The sequence below is a fragment of the Thermobia domestica genome, chromosome 5, assembly GCF_964235325.1.
Source record: "Thermobia domestica chromosome 5, izTheDome1.hap1.1, whole genome shotgun sequence".
Lineage (NCBI taxonomy): Eukaryota > Metazoa > Arthropoda > Insecta > Zygentoma > Lepismatidae > Thermobia > Thermobia domestica.
In genome coordinates this window covers 16,759,604-16,781,136 of record NC_137458.1, presented here as the reverse complement: position 1 = coordinate 16,781,136, position 21,533 = coordinate 16,759,604, and the positions used below count along the sequence as shown (strand labels likewise).

The 21,533-nt window shown below is 32.7% G+C and overlaps 1 protein-coding gene across 1 annotated transcript; it reads right to left on the bottom strand.

Annotated features, from left to right (window-relative positions):
* Nucleotides 1–877: 877 nt before the first annotated feature.
* On the bottom strand, nucleotides 878–19,009 carry LOC145685747 (uncharacterized). Its single transcript, XM_081758246.1, has 5 exons — nucleotides 18,329–19,009; nucleotides 10,616–10,689; nucleotides 9,645–9,732; nucleotides 8,836–8,926; nucleotides 878–5,744 (listed from the first exon to the last, which is right to left on the bottom strand). The coding sequence occupies exon 5, from the start codon at nucleotides 5,742–5,744 to the stop codon at nucleotides 1,494–1,496; it is 4,251 nt and encodes a 1,416-aa protein (XP_081614372.1). The 5' UTR covers nucleotides 8,836–8,926; nucleotides 9,645–9,732; nucleotides 10,616–10,689; nucleotides 18,329–19,009; the 3' UTR covers nucleotides 878–1,493.
* Nucleotides 19,010–21,533: the final 2,524 nt, after the last annotated feature.

The window sequence follows — 21,533 nt, the reverse complement described above, 5'->3', positions numbered from 1 at the left end:
TTTTTCCTAATTAAGGATTAATTAAGCCATATTTACTGGCCCGTATGGCCATATTTTGGTACTAAACGAAAGGGTTAACCCGGAATATAAGGATATTTTTGCATATTAATTAGGTAAAACTAGGTCATTTTAATATTTTTGCATATTAATTAGGTAAAACTAGATCATTTTAATGATATGCATGAAAACTAGAGCATTTTAAGTGGGCGTGGCATTTTGATATCATTTTTAATTGGAGCATAAATTTTTAATTATTCACAGCATGCTAATGTATGCAAATTTACCTGAATCGCGATTAATATTAATTTTTGTTAACCCTTTAACTATTTTATTGACCGGGGTATTATATACTATAATACATGTATAAATAAATAAATATAATATTTACTTACCGATGACGTCACCACATCCTTTGGAGAATCACATTGAACGAACTGCTCCGATTCTTTACGAAGAACGGTGATACCGGAACCGGATTTACGATTCCGAAATATTTATTGTAGAGAAATTTATAAGACTAGCACATTAAGTATTATTAAAAGAGGTAAAAGTATATGTACTATTGTCAAATATTTGATATGATATAGTATATGTATTCTTCCTTTATCTTATATTGAATACACATACTTATTTGATGTTTAATGAACATATATGCATAATACTTAATTAAAATGAAAGAGCGTCACATAAAGTATTATTAAAGCATGTAAAACGTATATGTATGATCGTTGAATACTTGATATGACGCAGTATATGTATTCTTCCTTTATCTTATATAGAATACACATACTTATTGATATGATATCTATTATTGGATGTATGGGAATAAAACACATTATTAAAATTGATACTATTTATTGTGTTGTTCATTGTTTAAATACAATATTGAAATTTTCAACAACAAAAAATCAATAATTTTAGTTTTTCATTAGTATATTTTTACATTATTTATATTTTCAAACATATATTTACATGAATTACTTTTCATTAATTGTAGTTTTTTTATGCATTTGCAACGGTGGTACTTTTATTTGTATATTTCCTATAATTGTTGTTTTTATTTGCGTATTTACAATATTGATATTTTCAATTCTATATTTTCAATATTAATGTTTTCATTTACATATTTACAATTTACATATTTACAATTTACATATTTACAATATTTACAAAACACTATTTACAATATACACTTTAATATCAGAATAATACGTGAAAATCTATTTGCAATATATAAAAATTAGGTGAAAATCTTATTTGCAAAATACTATATTGTTTACAAAAGTGGGTGCGGTACAGCGTAGGTGATATAGGGATGATCAGTACTTGCGAGCGTAAAAGGAATCTTATAGTTTAGAATATTTATATGCTATATCCAGGTTGAGATAACGAAAATGTGTGATTACCCTAGATGTTTTCATACCATTCACACTAATATTTACATGTGCTAAATAAATAATTATATACAAACGCACACACACTCACACAACGCATTACAGGACAGGACTTTGGCTTCGATAACCATAAGGGATAGTACGATAGTCGGTAATACTGTCAGGGTTTAAACGCTGTCTCTTGTTATTTACTTTACGGTGAGTTTTTGTCTCAGGTCGTGATACAATGCTAAACCCAGTTTTACGCACAATCCTCCCTGGGAAGTTTAACTCTTTTTTCTCAATGTCATCGCGAACTAAATCATAAAAATGTTCAAAATTAATTTCTTCCCGCGTTCTACTGTCCAAAGTGATTCCCCTAATTTTATATACATAATCAAAATTCCCCGTCCCAATTTCTTTTAAACGGTACGCGTAATTTTTAGCCCCTAAGCCAATGAACATGTCAATTTCCCACCCTTCTGGAACTTTATTAGTTAGCTCTCCCAAGTAGGATCCGGTTGTAAGCTTGGGCTTAGCATCACGTCTTTGGACATACATAATGCTGTCCGTGTCACAATATAAAACATTGTTTGGTCCTGCTGCCGTCAATAGGTCATGAAGCCGAAGCCTTGCCCATGATGTAATAAACGCGGCAAGTACGACATTCGAGAACTTCCACGGTTTGTTTTCGTTCTCGATGTCCTTGTATGTGACAATCAAGTGTTCGTCACCAAGGGGCGTTACAGTTTGCACTTCATATTGCGGCGACAATAGGTATGTAAAAAATGTTTCTGGATTGTCAACAATTTTTGTCTGCGGTAAGTCTGTTCTCTGACCCCATTTTCCATACAGCGAATTGAGGAATATCTTAGCAATATATCTCAATCCCGTGTTCGATTCAATGTTTTCTTCTGTTAACTGTATGCCTTCATGGGCATAATAGTCTGCAATATATTTTTGCTGGTCTCCTTTACTTTGACAGTGAGCAGGAAAACCTGATGCTTCTTGCTTCATTTTTAGGAAGGAATTCACGTAGTCTTTAAACAGACTATTTGAATTATCCTCCTCGCCGCCAACCAGGTTAAATTCCCAAATTTCTATAATTTGCAGTATTTTGTATCCGGCTTGTATTGCTTTGTGAAGTTCTGGGGTGCAGAATGTACCAGTAATACTCCTGTCCTTATCGCAGTGCATGCAATTGTTGACATTTTCCTCCTCCATACATGTCTGGCACAGTCCGAAAAGTAATCGTCCGCCACCCACATATGGAAGAATCGGAAAATACAAATCATTTGGAGGCATGATGGTGCATTTGACTAACCCATGGATACTTTCCACGTCTGGAAAGTCTGGCCCCCTGTGTATTTTTGGCATACCTACTGGCAGCGGCTTACGAGCCATTACCCACGGGTAGAGACTTGTAACATCCAGATATTGAATGCTTTCCTCATCAGTGCATTCATACAACGCGTTGAAACATTCTGTGCGACCACCATTAAATGCATGCTTGGGGATCAAATGATCGACAATATCCCTACATTGAGTTCGAATGAACTCTTGAATGGACTTGTCTTTCTTCACCTGATCATCCCATTGGCATTCCCACATTTCAATGACATTAAGTCCTCGGCTACGTAGGTAATTTAATTTAATGATGGTTGCCTCATAACGTTGTTGCATAATTGCATGATGAGACGAGGATTCGTCAAGTTGTTCGTGACGTAATTCAGGATAACATGATTTACACGAGTGCCAGTAACATCCCATGAACTCAAAGACAGTCTTACTAGATGGTTCATATCCATCGACCTTATATTTCCCAAATCTTCTTTCGGTGCCATTTTCCGCAGACTGAATTTCAGTACCTCTTGTTTTCTTTAAATACCGCAACCATTGAAGTGCTTTCACACTTTGCTGATCGCGATAATCAAATCCAAGAGGTGGAATCACACCAATTGAATCTTTAGGTAAATATAGGGTACAATAGACATGCATAGCAAGACTGGCTATTGTGCTTGAAGAAAGGAAACACTGGATACCGCCAGTTTTCTCTTCGATCAGGTCTGAGAATTTTATGACACCCTCAGCTAAAATTCTTACGTCATTACGACAGTACGCGAGCATCTCTTTTTGGAGATCATACTCCTCGCCACTTGCAGCACGTTCTTGGTGCCAGGCGATTAACTGTCTTTTTTCTTCGGGGGACAAACTGTCGGGATCAAAATACTTAAGATCCGGAATTTTGCCTATGTAATTTTGATTAGCGGGTGTATTAAATAAATATGGAAAAGATCCCTTCCTTAAATTACCGCGCAAGCCTAAAGTATTCGGGAGTTTTGATAACCTAACTCCCATGTAAAGATAACTATCTCGAAACACAATATGACCGTTCCCGACTTTCAACTCAGTAATCTTTTGCCCCGTCATTGTTAGATTTACAGAAACATGCTCGGTCTCTATAAGATATTTAGCTACAAAATGGATGTCATAACGACTCCCATTATGTGATAACACAATGACCTTCTCAAACTCTCGACGAGGTGTTAGCACAAACTTAACAAACCCATCTAGAGTTTTAAAAGAAAACTCACGATTTCCATTTTCATCCCCGCATGTTTGACATAACTCATCCAATGTGTTATCCTTGCACGAGTGACAAATTACCTGTGCACACACAAGATTTACCTCATGCTCTTGTTCCCCATTAGCATTCATATCCAGTAGCATAGTCTCTACGTCGAATATTATATACAAATACTTTTCAACCCGGGTAAGGCTTTGATTCTGAACATAACAAGTATGGTTTCGATCTACATGCATATTGCATGGTTTACACAACCGCTCACCACACTTGTGCTCAGATTTGCGACGCCTTAAATCAAACAATACGCCACAATCGTTACAAACCTTGACTAAGTTACATACACTCTTGCCACGTTTTGATACATCTTTATGATTGCTGAAACACTCATCGGATGAAAACAATCTATTGCAATCACTACATTCGCGTTTAATGTCAGAGGTAGATAATTCATGATACTTATCACAATACGTGCACTTGAATTCACATTTGTGATAAATACCAGAGTTATTATACCCCTGCAAACAATGTACGCAAAAACCTTCTGTTCCCAAAAGCTTACGAACGCTTCCAATGAGTTGATAATGCTTGTCCTCATATAAAATATATATTTGCTTTCCACCCTTTACACCCGGATATAACACATGAAACTCCCGACTATTAAGCTTCCTTTCAAAGACAATAATTTGGTACTTGGATGTGAGGTGGTTTTGAATTTTCTTTACGTCTTCGAGAGTACATCCGTTTTGGGCACTAGCTTCAATTCCTAATTTTATGCATAATTTTATTGCTTTCCTTAATAAACGTTGAGGATTCTTTTTCAACTTATACAATTGCTTATGTTTTCGATCAGCTCTTGCCATCCCAAGAATTACACTTTTTGGGAGACAATACACATCCTTCTCCATAGTAACCAATTTATCTTCTAAAAATTCACCCAGTGGTGCGTATTTTACAATGGTTCGATTCCGTCTTTTACCTCTTCCCTTTCGGAGATGCACACTATGCACCTTAAACGTAACATCACCTCCAATTAGGAACTCCTCATTACTGTTGAGGGTGTTTTCTACTACGGAGAGGAGAGCCTCCGGGTTCAATTGCGATTTTTTGCGCCAAGGCAAATAGATAGGCTTATTTAACTTCGAGGCAGTGCTCTCGATAGTCATTCCTACAAAGGTGTTCTGATCAACATCCTTTAATGTATGGGCCAATACGAAATCAAACAGATCTCGTACATGTTTTTCCGGGTCTTCGATTCCATTATTACCCATACACTTAATGCTTACTTCCTTTCCCTTAATTCCAAAGTACGCATAATTACGGAATGCACTCTTCACAACTTGAAACTTTGACACACCCGTACCATATATTGTCATAGGTGATTCATCAAAACTCGGGCCAGCCAAGTTCACAGGTTCACCTAATAGCTCGCCAGCGATTTCCGCAGATACGCCGGTAGTTTTACCTGATGAAATCAACTGTTTGAGCTTTCCGCAAGCCTGATTTTTTATATCACCCACGCGAAAGAAGCCTGTACAATAAAGATCGGTAATATCGGCAGCAGTTTCACACCCCGCCAAAATAAGTTGCTGAGCAATTCCGTAGTGCTTAAATAATGCTTGCAACAGTCGATCATATTGCACACTACGTACACGCACCCCCATAGAATGATATTTTTCAACTACACGTTTCCATGTATAATATGTAGCATCTGGAGCGTCATATCCACAACGGTCCTGAATGGCCAACATATCATTGAGTTCATGAAGATTTTGTATGCGCACCATCTGTAACCACAATATTATATTCCTCTATAAGAATATATATAAAATACTATCTTCCAAAGTTACACCAATATATTTGTAAAATAATATTAGATTAACACTATATATTGATATTCAGTACACTGTACTCCAAAGATAAAGTTAATAATTCCTCTTGTAAATGATATTATCTCGTAACTTTTATAGTCTACCGACGATCCAGTTGAAAGTTTATCGGCAATTGCACTAATACTTCCCGATAACTATAATGATATAGCTCCCGTGACTTTTGCACTTTACCGTAGAAATTCTTCTAAGTTTATCGGCAAATCCTCCACTACTTTCCAGTAAATGTAATTTATAATCTAATGTAATAAAATTTTCTTCAAGTTAATTGATCCACGCAACGTACAACCAGAAACGTCTTCACTGTTTCGCTGATTCTTCAATATTGACTGCCTGCGCAATTCGACCTCTCTTATATACATGCAGACTATTACAAATTCCAAGAATTCCACACGAAGTTTCACGAAGATTGTCAAGGTGTTCGAAAATCAGCTTACTGATAATTCTTCTTGAAGTTTGGTAACTAGAATTTTATGATATGATCCGCAATGTGTTTACCGAAGATATACTTCAAAGTTTAACGGTAAATCGTTCACTACTTTCCGCCAAAACAATATACAATATCCCGTAATAAACTGTTGATCACAACACGGAGACTGCAATCAGAGACGTCTTTACCGTACAAATTCTTCTGCTATACTGACCGCCGCGTAATTTTCCCGCCGTTATATAGACTTAGTTATTACAAATTCCAAGAATTCTACCCAATTCCAAGAATTCAACACGAAGTTTGCCGAAGATTGCCGAAGATTCCCGATATTTTCTAAAATAGCAATCCTATACTAACACTGCTTATTGATGATTAAATGTTTATCCACTCACAGTTTCCGATAACACTAAATGACAAAATCCTGTAATATTTATCTGTTTTGGAATTGCAGCACACAACGTACAAACAGGAACGTCTTCACCCTAGCAGTCCTTCTTCTAAAGTGAGGCCGCGCCAATTTCGCACGCTTTATATAGGCGTAAAACGTAATCTCGCACCCAGGTGCATTCAGTTTGTAATCTCGTACCCAGACCCATTAGAATTGTGTGTTTATCACATGTTGAATTAATAATTATTATAATTTGTAAGTTAAACGGTAATCAAATATTAATTTCACAAAATAAAAGTTTTTTTCAAGCGTATAACTAACAACAAAAGTATAACAAAGAAAAATATCATCAAATTATTAAACAGTTCACACTCAAAGAGTGTTTTGAATTTTCAAAGCAAGCGAGAGAATGAAAGAAAATAAAATCAGGTTAGTTATCTAGTTAGTTAAAACATAAATAGCATAGAAAAGAATTACTACCAAACACAAACAGAAGAAAGAAAGAAAATAGAATCAGGTTAGTTATCTAGTTAGTTACAATATAAAAGAAAATACAAATAGTAGCAAACAGAAACAGAAGAAAGAAAGAAAATAAAATCAGGTTAGTTATCTAGTTAGTTACAATATAAATAGCATAGAAAAGAATTACTACCAAACACAAACAGAAGAACGAAAATAAAATTAAGTTAGTTATCTAGTTAGTTAAAATATAAAAAGAAAATACAAATAGTAGTAAACACAAACAAAAGAAGAAAGAAAGAAAATAAAATCAGGTTAGTTATCTAGTTAGTTACAATATAAATAGCATAGAAAAGAATTACTACCAAACACAAACAGAAGAACGAAAATAAAATCAGGTTAGTTATCTAGTTAGTTAAAATATCAATAGCATAGAAAAGAATTACTACCAAACAGAGACAAGAGAAAAAAGAAAAATAAAAGAAAAGAAAATAGAACCAAGATCGTCAATTATTACAAATCACTTAAAGAAAATAACAAAAAAAATATAACAAAAAGAATTAATAGGAATAGTATAGAAAAAATAGCAGAGATTAAATGAACTTAAAACCAAAATAAAAAGCTTAGAAAAATATAATTCCTTTAAAAGAAATTATTTGTCAGTTCACACTCAAAGAGTGTTCTGAATTTGCAAAGCAAGTGAAATATTTATTGGATCACGCTGTATAATTTTATTGGATCCCAACATTTTATGAACAAGTTTGTGTAACAAACGATAGAATACATAAACAGAGTTTCTGAAAGAATTTTTAATATATTCACAATCATAGATTGTTCAGAGCTTCCATAGGAATCGTACCAATTAAAATTGTAAAAAGGAAGATGAAATGTATAAGCAAACAAAGGTAACACACATTAAATATTTTTGTGATAATGTAGTTTTTATGATACAATTTTAAATTCTGTTTTAATATATTTTGTAATACATGATTTATTTATTACTAAAAAAGTTAATAACTTGTAATGTTAGTTTTCATTAAGTAACTGTTAATGATATTTTTTATCTTCTACTTTGATACCCATTTATATTCTAACTGATAAAATTAAGAATGTCTTGTAGTATTAAACTTTACAAATTTCTAATTTACTTGTGGCGATACTTTGAAATTGTTATACGTATAAAGAATGTATTTACATTATACTAAATTAAAAAATACAAGTTTAAAAAACGAAGATGCAATTTTTAAAACCAAAATGCAAAAACATAAAATTAAAAATGCAGAAATGTAAACTAAAAAAGGTGAGTTAGTAAAATGAAAATCTAATTTTCAAATTAAAAATACAATTCACGAAAATGAAAATGCAAATTTTGAAAATTAAAAATAAAAGTTAAAAGGGAAAATGCATTTTCAAAACAAAATGCATAATGGAAACTTAAAAATTCAATTTGCGAAATTAAAAGTGTAACTTTGAAAAATAAAAATGCTTTGAAAAAATTTTTCTGCACACGTTCATCAAACTATGTTAATTGTAAAATTCAATTCTTCATAATTATGTTATTTTGTGTACTTAAACCTTTTATATATTCTTTATATTTGTTTTTTCATTAGGTTAAAATCTTGATGTTTTTTATTAATTCATCTATGTAACAAAATATTTTCTGTTTATTAACAACTTTTAAAGTTTGACAAAAAATATGTATGAACACTTACCGCCGCTGGGCAAACAGGAAAAACCTTATCTAAATGTTCTTAGATGGTGTTACCCGAGTGTGGTAAATTCAGTTGATCAAACACGTGAATGCTGTAATAATAAAGAAACAATATTACTTTACATGAAAATTATATTTCAGAATGTAAATTTTGAAAATCTGTATTACTAAACTTTATGTTTGGAAGATAATTTGTATGTAATGAAAGTATTTCAAACATTAAATGCATGCTGTCGAAATTTTTGGTATGCGTTTAACTTACACGTAACATATAATGAAAATATTTTTCTTGTAATTGTATATTTAAAATTACTTTGCATGTAATGAAAGTATATGATGCGATCATTTAACTATGTTGCATGCTACAATTTTTAAAGGAATGCATGTTGAAAAATATTTAAACATGACAAAACTTCAAATCAGAAATAAAAATTTAAACTGCTGTTAACAATTGTATGCTGAAAGTTATTGATGACAAAATTTCAAAGCAGAACAAAAAATTAAACTGCTGTTAACAGCTGTATGCTGAATAAACTTAAATGTATATTGTAAACAAAAATAAATTCAAAGAAAGATTTATACATTAAAAATACAAGCACGAAACAAATTTCATGACAAAAACTGTATGTTGTAAATGGAATCATGTTACAAAGTTTACGTTGCGCAAAACAAATGCATGATCTTAAAAATAACTGACGCTAATAAAAATAATTTGAAAGTAATCTGCATGTTACAAACTTTGTTACAAAAATATTGCATGTGAAAAAATTTCTTAAGCAGAAACTTTATTAAGTCGTCAATGATACTTACTTTACTTCTGTGAACTTTGATACTTTGGAATTCTGAATTTCGTTCCAACTTCTAGTTAGTAGTTGTTTTCAATCTCCAATTCGTTGCCCTGAAACAAAAGAAACATTACTAAGTAACACTTGTAATTTATTACTTGTAATTTATTTTACTAATCATTTTTATAAATCGCTTATCTTTCATTTTCGCGTATTATTATCAGGTTCGTTTTCTACTGTTGCTTGTTTTCTTTCGTTTCTTATTTTTATTATTTCGTATTATTTTCAATAATACTCTTGCAGCAACATGCTCACGATTTTTTTCTTCGTTCGTTTTCTGTCCTAAACTCTTTACTTATTGGATTGTTTTCAAAGAAAACTCGTCTTATTTTTCTTGCGTGTTATTTCAAATAACACATACTCCGTAGAGCAGATACACTGTGAATATTCAAATGTTCAATGAAGCTAACTTAACCTAGCTTAAGCTAACCTTTATTTCTATTTCTACTTGTTCTTTCAATGTTCCTTCTTAGATGTTTGATTATTTCTATTTGGTCTTTCAATGTTCTTTCTTAGATGTTTGATTATTTCTACTTGTTCTTTCAATGTTCTTTCTTATATGTTTGATTATTTCTACTTGGTCTTTCAATGTTCCTTTCATAACTTTGACGGATCGTTTTCAGTGAAATCTCCTTATTTTTTTATTGGATCGTATCTTTTATTCTCTCGTCTGTTACACAAACTCGTTTTTTAAAATTTTAAAGAGCAAATTTCATTTGAGAACTTGTAAATAATTCGCTTTCATAGGAATTTTAGATAGTTCGTTTTACTACGTAAACTCTATTTATTTATTTATTTATTTATTGGGTCGTATCTTTTATTCTCTCGTCTGTTACACAAACTCGTTTTTTTTTAAATTTTAAAGAGCAAATTTCATTTGAGAACTTGTAAATAGTAATTCGCTTCCATAGGAAGCTCAGATGATAAGAAACATACCTTTGGTAGCAGAAAGATATCCTGTTCCTCTAATACTTCTGATGGTCAGTTATACTAGTTTTGCAAAGGGTAACCTAAAATATAACATAACATGTGTTAGAACATATGTAGTACTAAGAATATCTATGTAGTATACATTATAGTATATAATCTTATACCTTACTACGTACGTATATAATATCTATATTTATACTATACACTATCTTATATACTAGTATACAATATGTTGTCATGTGGATATTGTTGAAATATACAATATGCCTAATGCGTATATATAAATTGAAAGAATGCTGTGATCAGTAACATTTTATTAACTGGATCTAAAGATATATTTCTGAAGTGGTTATAAGAACATAGCTTACATTTGGTTTTTATATAAGATGAGATTAGAATGAACTAGTTGTTTTAGTAGTTTTATATCAATGATAGTTTCAAATAGGAGTATTACAGAATACGAAGCTAACAGAAAACAGTAGGGGAGGAGCCAAGCAATCGGAGTATATGTCAGTAGGCACAGGTGATGTCATTGAAATTTTATGTAAGTTCCGAGTGTTCTAATGAGAGACCTAAATGAAACCATTATAAAATTTTTACGAATACTTAGTTAGAGTACAAAGAATACTAAGAGAGAAGTTAGAAAGGAAGACATAAGGAGAAAACTTGAGTTATACACAGAAACAAAAGCATGCATAAAGACAGATGACAAAACCTAAGAAAGAAACTTGAGTTAGACACAAAAACAGAAAAAAAACAAGAAAAGTTACAAGCACAGATAGAAACATAGAAGACATAGGATAGCCTGACAAAGAAAATAGGCGATAAGAAATAGCTTGGGTTAGGTTAAAGAACAGAATAAAATAGCATTCATGCATGTTAAGAAATACCAGTAGTAAATTGGTTAGGGATTCAGCCAAGTAGTAGTAGTAGTAGTAGTAGTAGTAGTAGTTAATATGAGATAAAGGTATCTAATAATAGGATTGATAACAGACATAGAATAGCAAATAAGGGGCAAAAAGCTTTTCAAATAGATTAAGACTAGTTCAGGATAAGAACATTCCAAAAAAAATCAAGTATGAGGTTCATTTGGCTAATTAACAAATAACAAAGCCTAGAAACTTTACTTAGTTGCATTTATAAGAAAAAACAAGCAGAAAAAGGCACAAAGAATATATTGGGTAGCAAGCACAACTAAAAAGTAATAAGTTGCATTAAGAAGAATAAAACGTACAATCAAGGACACTATTATCAAAACCTTAAATTAATTCAAAATAAATTATTCAGGTCATCTAGGTTAGATCATACCAAAAGCATCAAATACGAATCAAAGAATTCAACATGAGATCACTAAGGAAAACAAGCAAAAAAATTACCAAGAACTACGAATGACGAGAGACTAATAATACCAAGCACAGAAATAAGTTAGAGCATCTTGAAAACCAATGTAAAGGCATACTACTAACAAAAAAAAAAGAGAATCAGGAAATGTTAACTGAAAATGTAGATAAAGATTATTTAGAAGGCCAAGTGTCAAAATTAGGGTAGATTAAATTGTAGTAGCTTAAGGTTCAATGAAGTTGTGAAACTCAACTTCTGTGAAACTCTTCATTCTATAGAAAGAAATACATACATAAAAGTGAAAACAAATAGCGGATACGTAAAGAGAGAAACATACAGATACTCAAAACAAGGAGAGAGAGAGACTCAAAACAAGTAGAAAAGGAAGATAACATACAAACTACAGCTATATATATGTGTAAAGAGAGAGAGAGAGAGAGAGAAAAGAGGAAGAGAGAGATAGAGAGAGATACCCAAAACAAGTAGAAAAGGAAGTCAAAATATAAACTACAGATATATGTAAAGAGGGAGAGAGAGAGAGAGAGAAAAGAGGAAGAGAGAGAGAGAGAGAGAAACTCAAAACAAGCAGAAAGGAAGCCAAAATACAAACTACAGATACTCAAATCAGGGAGAGAGAGAGAGACTCAAAACAATCAGAAAGGAAGACATACAAACTACAGATATATGTAAAGAGGGAGAAAGAGAAAAGAGGCAGGAGAGAGATATACACATACTCAAGCAATCAGATACACAGTAACAGAAAGTAAAAGCAAGCAGGAAGGAAGACATACAAACTACAGATATATGTAAAGAGGGAAAAAAATGAAATGAAATCTTTGAGTTTTACGTCCCACGGTTATGCCGGTTAGGCTAAAGGAGACGGTGATGATGAGTAATGAATGAAATGGTGGAATAAAGAAAGTGGGAGGAAACGGGAGAACCCCGAGAAAACCCACGCACACGGTGTTTGTCCACCACAAAGTTCACTTGGCGGGGGCGGGGATCGAACCCGGAACCCCCAAGCACCAGAGGTGAACGCTCTACCACTGAGCCACCGCGGCCCCCATATGTAAAGAGGGAGAAAGAGAAAAAAGGAAGAGAGGGAGAGAGATAGATACTCAAGCAAGCAGATACTCAAATACGTAGAATTACATAGCGAAAGTACAAACAGGCAAAGAGGGGGCAAATTTTGTTTAGGCATGCAAGCAAAGCTGTGCACTGAGACAACTACAGATACTCAAAAGAAGTAGAGCGATAGTCAATAGACATGCATACAGAGAGTAAAACAAGTAGAGAGGCAGGAGAGAGATATACAGATACTCAAACAATCAGATACACAGTAACAGAAAGTAAAAGCAAGCAGGAAGGAAGACATACAAACTACAGATATATGTAAAGAGGGAGAAAGAGAAAAAAGGAAGAGAGAGAGAGAGGAGATACTCAAAAACAATCAGAAAGGAAGCCAACATACAAACTACAGATATATGTAAAGAGGGAGAGAGAGAAAAGAGGGATAGAGAGAGATAGATACTCAAGCAATTAGATACACAGTAACAGAAAATAAAAACAAGCAGAGAGGGAGAAATTTTGCTTAGGCATGCAAGCAAAAGGTGCGCATTACAAAGGAAGAAAGTAGGTCATTCGACATATGTTAAGTCAATTACATTAGGAAAGCCTAAATCTTAGAAAATGTAAATTATTTTATATTTATTACCGTCAAGCAGTATTGGATACCAACCAATGACTAACAAATCCAAGTGGAAATTCGTTAAATTAAGTTTTCGTTCAGAGTTGGAAGTGAGAAAAATAAGTGTTGTATAGCAGCGTCAAGTGATGTTTCAGTTGAGGATCAATTACTATGAAAAGCAAACCGGGAATAATATAAATTAAATTTAGTTCGCGTTTGGAAATAAAATCAGGAACAATAGTGGATAACAGAAAATGAAGATTTATAGGCATGAAATCATATAAGGAAAATATTTATCACCATGTGCGACAATGAAGGAGAATTATATTACTCAACAAGTAAAGATAAGCTGATTAGGTTATGTTAAATTAGGAAAATAAGTTAAAAATCAGTTAAACATACACTACTAATTTAAACAAAAGGAAAAATAAACTATCTAAAAGCCTAGTTGAAAGGACAGCAATTACGTACATCAAATCAGGACATAAGTTAGGTAAAGTTTAGTTAGAAGTCAAAAAATAGTAATGTCAAAGTAAGACAAAGGGTACATGTAATACCAAGAGGAAAAATTCAAATTCATAGAAAACAATAGTTGGATACCATGTCGTACCAGCCATATGCTTATTCTGACATATTCAATAATTAGTGTAAGTCACCGTCACCTCTTTACGTTTATCGATATTACAAATATATTTCCCTTGTTATGCTTCTTCATTTGTGTCTTAATTTTATGTGTCCTTATCATCAAATTCTCATTTGGTTGCTATACTAAAACAAGAATCCAACATTTCGTAACATTTCCTTATATTCAAACTAATTTATTTTCTCCATACTCACATTTCGTAAAATTCGTTGCAACACAAACTGAATCATTGATACAACTGCTATACCATTCTATGTACTATACGAACATGGATATCATTTGTTAACTCCCTCCCCATAGTGTTTTCGCCCCTAAATCTAGTATTCTTTCTTTATACTAAGAATACCTATTGCGATTAGGCTGGTTACCATTACAAACCAAAAGCAGTCAAAATAAGTATAAAGCGCGTCATACTTTTAACTCGCTATATAGTGAAAAAAATCTTTAAAAAGATTCATAGTACTGATAGCATCCTACTTTTTAATCATGAACAACCAGTCACAGAAACTTCTGAAAAAAAGCCAAGCAAACGTTTGACTGGTGCTAATTAGAAATTTCTCGGCCGTAAGTCAATAAAGTGTGTTATTCATAAACAATTTCTTAAGATTTTTAGCAATCAATAAAAGCTTCATGGGCGCCCGAAAATAAAATAATATGTACTACCATGCTAAAAGAGGATAAGGTAAACCAATAAAAGAAGACCAATAAATAATATCTAGATGCAGTCAGCAAAAAGAGCAAAGCTCGTGAAAAATATATTTGTTATTCTCCATACCCACATTTTACAATATGTATGGTGCATTAAATAATATACGTTTCCTCTCGCGGCGCTAGGTCAATAGTTAAATTAAAAATAAAAATCTCTTCGTTTTGATCTCTACATACATTTGTCCCGCACCATACACCTATATTCTCCACACCCACATTTGAAAGATTTGTCTTATATCCAGTAATTACCATGTATCTCCCCCTAGAAGAACGCATAAATCTGACAATTACTAAATTAGATCTTGCTATCTTTAATTTGGGATTCCTACATTTTTAAAATCAATCCTTATTTCATGTTCAATACATCTCTTTATCAAAGAAATGAATTACTTTCCAATATACAGGCCTCCGTCAAAATATCGCTAGCCCGTATTTCCATCTCATATGTGTAAAAACTCTGTTAATTCCCTGCTCTAACTATTACTTAATAATTCAGTTCAATGCAAACTATCGCGGGTCTCTGAGGAATTACCAAACCTCTTACGTGCAGTGGGATAGGGAAGGAGGGCAGAGGGGCCGGCTGCCTCCCCAAAGAGGTCCGACAGCGTACTTTGGTACTTTGACGATTGTAATTTTTTATATATTTTTATGTTTATATATATTTTTTGTTTGTAATGTTACTATATGTAACTATAACAGTACTTGGGCCCCCCAAAACACACACATCCTGGCTACGCTACTGCTTACGTATACCGCAAACAAATAATAGCTCCCGAAATGCAATATTGAATTAATTTCCATTGCAAGCAAGTGTCCGTTTTTTCTTCTCGTGAATTTTTTCCCTCCTTAGCATTGCTTAAAGGAGTATATACGTACACTACTTGCACACAATAATTTAATTGATTTTTACTTTATAAAATCCGTCTCTTCTTCTCCGTCCTCCTGCCTTTGATACACTCAAAAGTGTAAATACTTTTCAAGTCAAACTTCCTATGTTTCTTTCATAATATAGCAACGTAGCTATAATAGTATTAATACTTGTTCTAATTAGTTCAGCTTAGTTACTATACAGAATAGAAAACTTTTATCCATTCGTTCTCCTCCCGATCTTCCAAAGAAAAATGTACAGAAATTCAGTTTTAGTTAGCTTGACTAATCTATCATCGTCTCAAAAGAAATACATTTATTATTCAGGATTTAATGAAGGACGGTGTAATATCCAAATAACACAATATTCTTCTTGCCAAACAAGTAAGATAATCCTACAATTCCTACTCCTGTTATACATTACCTTTACTCTCCATACAAAAAAACAAAGAAGGAACCCCCCTCTCAACAAAAATTTCTAACAAATTGCTTTAGTTGATATTATTCAAATTTTCATCCCAACCTCAATATCTCTTCTAAATCATGTAGCCAAGCTATACAAAATGTTCCGCATCTAAATAATTTAGTCAGTAATAATAGAAAACAATATTATTTTTTAGAAAACCCGAAATTATGACATTAAAACTTTGCAATGCAGCGTTGTGCTGATACAGTACGTAGCCTAAAATACATTTTCACGGCATATTACTTTAAAATATATATATATATATATATATATATATATATATATATATATATATATATATAATATTTCACATCCTACCAAATCATATTAAAATGGAAAATAATACTACAGATATTAGCAATAAGTTTCTGACTTCCTGTTTTCTCTCTTTGTCTCATTCATTGTAAACAAGTAGGCGGATTATCATTTTGAGGCCCCCCCCCCCAATCTTACGTATAATTCCAGTGCGTAAATTTTCTTTGTTGTTTCATAGGCATATCAAAACTATACTATAATATTTTAATATGCTCCGAGATTACAATAATTACATTCATTATTAACAGTTAAGTGCATGTATATAGTGTAACACGCAAATGCCAAATACAAACACCCCACCGCAAACAAAAGTATCGCTAGTAAAAAGGACTTAGCTATAGTAATACCACAAGCGGAAAAAAATACCATCTGTCTAAAACCTATAATACTTGATTAGTTAGTATTAAAAATATCTGGGGTGTCCCTGGAGTCTTGGAGTCCGGAGCCTGGTTCTGTTCCTAATTGTAGGATCACATTTTTTAAGCATATCATTTTTGATTGATTTTCAAATGACACGCAATAATGTCTACTACGCTTTTCTCTTTCCAATTATTCTTCTCATATAAAGCAGGCCACAATTCAATTTCTCTATTACGCTTAACGATTTTCTACACCGCTACAACAATCAGCATTTACTACAGATGACACGAGTAAAATATACTATGTGTATCCGTTATAATAGTGTTCTTACAGTGTGATTCTCCAAAAAAAAAAAAAAAAAAAAAAAAAGTATCTGACACAGTTCCACAGTTCCAAATTACTCTATCTGAATTACATTCTATAGCATGTTCTCGCTTTCAACAATATAAGTAAGGGCAAGAAATGTACAAACATAAATAAACACCTTCCCCTCAGATTTTGAAAATTCAATTACAAATATAAGAAATCTAAAATTTTCACTTCTGTTTCCTCTCGTAAATCGTATATTGTTGCTAAAAAAGAGGCATTACTCCTGTCTCCAATTAGTTTCAAGAGTAAGCACTAAAAAATTTTAGACCTATGTATAACAAGCTAAAGTTTCCAGCAGTGGCGGCTTTTGAGGGAACAATTCTAAAAAGCTGGTGTTTCTTTAAGTAACACAACATCAGCTAAATACTATGTGCTATGGTCCTCATATATAAATACAATACAGGCCCAGGTCTCATATAGCTTAGCTGCTAAACGTTAAGATAAACTAAAATTAAATCAAATAACACTTATTGTGCACAAACATAGCAGCATTCCCAACAATAGTTCAAATCTCAAGATATGTAATATAAGTTTGTAAATATAGGTCCACGTTTCATATAGGCCTATCTTACGTATTGCGCAACTCTTAACGTCCGTCTATTTGATGTCAAAAATTAATTCTTACTGATACAAATAACTGCTATGCTAAATATATTTTCCAACATTATTTCTATTGTAGTTCTCAGTGTAAGCAGTCACAAATTCCAATCCCGAAAATCAACCAAAACTATAAAAAATATTTCAGTCTTCTTGTATTTACACTACGCAAATGTTGGGATGGTCCCAGGTCAGTTCCATAATCATTTCTTCCCTCCTCAAATACTATATTCAACAATCCGCCTTTCTCCATATACATAAAGACTGTATCTAAATCGTAGTATATTTAAGTCAATGTGGAATCTTAATTCTGCAATATCCTAACATTGAAACTTAACTAAATTAATAAAAATAATAATTACTTACCTTACTGGTCCAAACTTCAGTCGTGGAATACAAGTATTTACAAACAGCAGAAACACAACTTCACACGCACACATAAACAGAAATAATCTTCTGACTTTCACAATCCAATCTTATATAAGGAAACGTAAAGAAAAAAAATCCTATACCGTTCTTCAAAGAAACAAAGGGAGTATACAACTTGTTCCAGTCTCAACTTCAAAACATCAATTTAACACAACCCCCTGCCTTTCTTGACAAAACAAGGCATGGCAAGTTAATAATGCAATACAAAAAAATAAAAAAAAATGAAAGTCCCACTAAAAAGAAAAAAGTGGGTGCGCAAAAGGTAAAAAATCCTGTTCTTCCTTAAAGTGAGCAACAATAAAACATGCTTCCAACTAAAAAAGCTGAGAAAAAAATAGGGACAACAAACAATACTTAAAATATAACTTTTCTTCTAATCGTCCCTTAATGATCCAAAGGTTTACAACAGGGTCCAACAGCTACCTTAATTCCCGCCAGTCATTTTTCCGAAAGTGATTCACAATGCGTTATTTCGTTTCCAAGGTAACTTGAGGTGAGTTATTATCCAACTTTTTTTTATTCCCACCTCTTCTCTCTCTCTTTCTTCTTTGAGAGAACGTTTCCCAAAACAAAAGGGACGAGTAAAATTTCTTTATGACTCATATGCGTACAAAAAAAAAAAAATCGTAAAAGAGGCAATGTGTAACCTTAGTTTATCAAAGAAGTCATATTTCTTCAATGGAAGGGTCTCATATCAGTAAAAAATGCAGCGTCCCTAAGCTGCCTTTTCTCACAGTACACAAAAAACAGGAATCCTGAATGTTGGAATTCCCGTTAAACTTTACTTAAAAATATATTGCCTACCAATAATACCTAAGATAATATCCACTTTCTCCAGATGAGCAAAATAACTTCAAATTGCTATGTCCATTCAACACTAAAAAATAACACATTACGAGATTTACGTCAAACGGTATTCGCAATTATTTCTTCAAGGACTCGCTAAAAAGGTAAAAGAAATTCTTCGCATTTTCTAAAATGTTTCTCAAACAATGCAAGTGTTTTCCATTCTCCAATCAAAACTCTAGTGAGTCTTAAAATAAAAATAAAAATGTGTGTTCCTATCGCGCCTCATTGTCAAACAATCAAATTCTTCAAAATTCTTTCGCAGCTACACGGTTCCAAATCATAAAACAAGAATTTATTTTCATCAAATACATGTCACATATGTTCCAATACTTGGAATTTAATCTGTGTACTCCCTCTCTCTCACGGATTTGTCAAAACAAGCAGAAATAAGCTTTCTGTTCTTCAGCGGTCAAGTAGACCTGATGCTACCTGACTTTATGAAGCTACATTAAGTTCTAAGAACACCGTTCCCCCCTCTAAAGGTCTCCCTATATCCGCACAAGTGTCAATCAATAACATGGTTCCATTATTTTCCAAGGTTGTCGGCATACCCTTTATCCTCTCGTCCACACACAAAAAAGTGTTCCCATTCACGATTTCATGTAATTCAAAAAAACGCCGAAAGAGGGCCTGTCATCCTCAACCTTTTCACTCTCCGACGGCAAAAATCTTTGGTTTCGGTAAGTTTTACGCAACATAAAATGAAAACATCTAGTTTTAACAAGCAAATATTTCCTTCTTTTAAAAATAGATGGTAGTACTGTTCTTTTTAGCCTTTTATATAATATATTTCGGTCAAATAAAGAATAATTACGGAATATTTTACTTCTCAGTTTATTATATAATATTAAAATCCATAGAAAAATTCAGTGATTAAATAAAATGTCAAATGTACTCAAACAAAAATAAGTAAATAAAGTAAGCATAGGTATAAGATCCAACATCAGAAATAAATTTGCAACAGACATAGTGTAAGCCATAAAATAGTTAAAGGGTTAACAAAAATTAATATTAATCGCGATTCAGGTAAATTTGCATACATTAGCATGCTGTGAATAATTAAAAATTTATGCTCCAATTAAAAATGATATCAAAATGCCACGCCCACTTAAAATGCTCTAGTTTTCATGCATATCATTAAAATGATCTAGTTTTACCTAATTAATATGCAAAAATATTAAAATGACCTAGTTTTACCTAATTAATATGCAAAAATATCCTTATATTCCGGGTTAACCCTTTCGTTTAGTACCAAAATATGGCCATACGGGCCAGTAAATATGGCTTAATTAATCCTTAATTAGGAAAAAGTTCATTAAAAAGGAGATATATTCCCTCTATTCCTACTTAACTGATTATTAAAAAAAAATGAGCTATTGACTGAGAAATATATTAATGAGTGCTATCAAGGTTATTTGTCATCTACTCTGATAATATTTCAAAAGTAATCGGTAAAAAACTTATAAAAATGCTTTTCTAAAATATACTCAGGCTTATAGAAGGACCCTTTCCCAGATAATTCTGGAAATTGGCTCTTCTAAAACTGCAATTTTAGGTATTTTGAATAAATGGATTCTTCCTTTTACCACAGTGGAAAATATGTATTCTAGGATGAGATGCGGTGTAACTAGGGATATTCTAAGATTCTAACCCCCGGCCATAGTTCTCGCCCTAATTAAAATTATAGTTCAATCTGTCATTTAAAGGAATCGCCACTTCGTTGAAAAAAAAAAAATACTGTGAAGATGATTTTTGCTATCTTTTCAGCATCAGGATCACAATCTCGGCTTTTCCCATCCCTGCTTAACCCTTTAGGGATCCTATGGTACAATTTGTACCATACAGGTGTTTCATGGTACATTGCGTTATAACTCTTCTATTTGAGGTTTTTCGTCCGGTTTTTTTTTTCAAGTCCAGAGACATTGCAGAAGACATTACATATGGTTTCACACCTTCCTGCGTCTAGACATAGGAGGTGATGACGTCATAATTTTAAAATATATTTTTTCTCTTATGAAGCCTATGTTCATGATTTTTTGGTGGGCTTATTTTTGCACGTAGAAAATTGAAATTTTGCACAAACATTCAGTCCACCGAGTAGTATTTACCAGATTTTTTTTCAGATTTCTGCGTTAAAACAGGGGGGATCCAGAGGGGCAAAGGGTTGAAAAAAGGGATATTTTTACCCAAAAAATCCTGTTTTTCCTCATTTTCCCGCCTTAGATACATGATGGAGACACGTGAGTCATACCGTCTGAAAGGCAGTTTCATTCTAAAGAGAATGACGGTCGAA